Source organism: Austrofundulus limnaeus, unplaced genomic scaffold (assembly GCF_001266775.1).
Source record: "Austrofundulus limnaeus strain Quisiro unplaced genomic scaffold, Austrofundulus_limnaeus-1.0 Scaffold2159, whole genome shotgun sequence".
Classification (NCBI taxonomy): domain Eukaryota; kingdom Metazoa; phylum Chordata; class Actinopteri; order Cyprinodontiformes; family Rivulidae; genus Austrofundulus; species Austrofundulus limnaeus.
Window position 1 is genome coordinate 29,158 of NW_013954561.1, and position 2,709 is coordinate 31,866.

At 36.5% G+C, this 2,709-nt stretch overlaps 1 protein-coding gene across 1 annotated transcript in view; it reads left to right on the plus strand.

The window, feature by feature from the left end:
- The window catches only part of LOC106537165 (vascular endothelial growth factor receptor 2), a gene marked incomplete at its 3' end in the record, with an annotated part of 22,816 nt that overhangs the window by 12,862 nt on the left and 7,245 nt on the right, over positions 1 to 2,709 (plus strand). The window contains 2 exon segments of the mRNA XM_014034539.1: positions 1,596 to 1,764; positions 2,068 to 2,207. Coding sequence (XP_013889993.1) covers positions 1,596 to 1,764; positions 2,068 to 2,207 — 309 coding nt within the window.

Genomic DNA, 2,709 nt, shown 5'->3' on the forward strand with positions numbered 1-2,709 from the left:
CCTCCGGAGGACCCAGCCTGTCGTTTTGGACACAGCCAATATTTATTAAAACTCTGGTATGAAAGGCAGGAAGTAATATGCATTCTTTCAAAGACAGTTAGGCCCTTAATTTGAATTGTAACTCACTTGTTACTACTAACATCATTAAAGCAGAATAGTAATAAACAAAGATAGTATGAACATATGCTATTTTTGTGAGGTGACGTGAACACCTTCCAAAAATACTAATTGTGGTGCAGTTGTTCTTTTGTCTCCTGATGCCTTATATTATTATCAGTGTGAATGCTTCTGCATTCACACTATTGTTTTCATGTTTCTCTTTATCAGAGATAAAGATAAGAGATAAGAGATTTCTACTGTGATTCGTTTCCCATCCAAGYCATCTCCACCTCGGCACGTTTCTCCTCCTAAATACTAATAACTACTGTATATATAACTCCTATAACTGCCATTGTAATTTAYATCTGTAAAGCTCCTGTGCCAAATGATGGCTATGTCTTTTGGTGCCTGTACAACTTATAGTTTTTGAAATATTAATGTTTAAAATCATATAATGGAGTCAATAGAGCCTTGTATTGGTCCACTAATGCCCCCTGCTATATCTACTCAACTTGGTACTGCACAATTGTATATTAATATTTAAACTCATTAGTTCAATGATTACAGTACTAATATAATTGTATTTTGATTTTTTACTTTAATATTGTCCTAATATTGCTCTATTGCTGTAATATTTTGCAGTTTAGTGTCAACAATTGCATTGGCAATGTGGCCTCTTTCTGCACACATACAAACCAACCCCTGGCAGTACCCTTTGCCACAGCTCCTATGGTCTCATGGTTAGTGCCATGAACTTTCATGTGGGAGACCAGGGTTCAAAACCCAGCTACAGCAACTTTAACAAAAAATCTCTACAAACTTCATATTGTCACACAATTACCTTCATTACAAACACCTGCTGACTTGACAGACATAAGCTGGTATAAAAACACACATTTGAACTTGGTCACAGTTCATTCTGCAAGTCCACTGCTGCAGGCAAAGCCATGCTACATGGCAGTGTACACTTGTTTTTACGTCGTAAAAACCCATGTCTGGTTTTCATTGTTACTATCACTATTCCGTACGTTTTTTTGGACCCTATCTCCTTCCACAATTTTTGTGCTATTTAAACCATTCATATATCAAAATGTTCAGCTCTCTCTTGCCATTCCGGCAWTGATTTATAATATCTTTAATCTTTATACTTTTCTAGCTATTTAAAATTTTAATCAGTTTTTTTCCCATTGACTTTGAATGGGTACACTTTTTGGATGGCTTCTCCTTCCAGTATTTTTATGTTACTTAAACCCTTCATATAACAAATTGTTCAGCTCCTTCAGGACATTCCGTCTGTGATCTTTGGTATCTTAAAATTTTACAGTTTTTTTTAGCAATTTCAATTTTCAGAATTTTGATGATGATGATGTCATCAGTCACATCATCAGTCACATCAGTGACATCATCAGTGACATTATTAATTTGCTTCTTAAAATACGTACTTGTTATAATTTGGTTTATTTCATTTTAAATCAATAAAGTTTTATGTTTGTCAGAAGTACCCAATGAAGGAGATCCATCCTGATGGGAAGGACTCAGTATGGGACGCCAAGACGGGCTTCACTATCCCCACTCATCTGATCAGCTACGCCGGCGTCGTGTCCTGCCAGACCCGAATAGGAAACGAGACATTTAATTCTCCTCTCTACATTGTGGCTGTTGTTGGTAAGATGGAAGTGGACTCACATATTCATGTATGTTTCTGTACTTGACTGCAACATGTTACTTCTGTGTATATTTCTTTACAATCATCAAGCCAATAGTGCACTAGAAAGAATTAGTGATATGGTAAATGATACAGTAAATATGAACGTGGATAGTGCTTAATTCTCTTTTTTTGTAGGCCGTCAACAAAATGATAAGTTTCGAATCCACATGTAAACAGGGACTTTGTGTTAGCAGGACTAMGTTTGTGGAGAACAATAGCATGTCCGCTGACTGTTGTGCCTTCCCCTCCCTTTTCCGCAGGATACAAGATTTATGACCTCACTGTGACCCCCCTACAGCAGAGGCTCTCTGTGGAGGAGCGGCTGATACTCAGCTGCACTGCTCACACTGARCTCAACGTGGGCATCGAATTCAACTGGACACACTCCAGAGGGGCTCTGGTAAGTGCCCAGATCGCTGCTCTTAACATGAGTGAAACTATGTGACACCCTTCTGAGAACAAAGTTTTGACTCACTGCTGAGGAAWATATTCAGGACTTACTATTTGTAGGAATCCTTCAACCATTCTCTGTAACTTTACTTTATTGTAATTGCCATAATAACAACAGTTATGAATAGCAACACAATTTTGATGGAGTATCATACACATACACAGTAACAAATTAGCACATACAGTAAGTAATGGTGTGAAAATGACCTTTGTAAATATCCTGATGCATCTCAGTAATCCAGAATATTAAAAAGAAAATTAAGTAGGTCCTCTGGACAGATTCTTTAAAGGGATCAACGATTAGTTGTAACGTTAAACTTTATTTGATAAACATATATTTTAACTGTAAAATAAAGACTGTAAAAATACTGTAGGATGTTTAGTTTTGTAAATTTTAAAAAATTATATTTAACACGGACTGAGCCATTTTATTTACACACAAAGCATTCTGG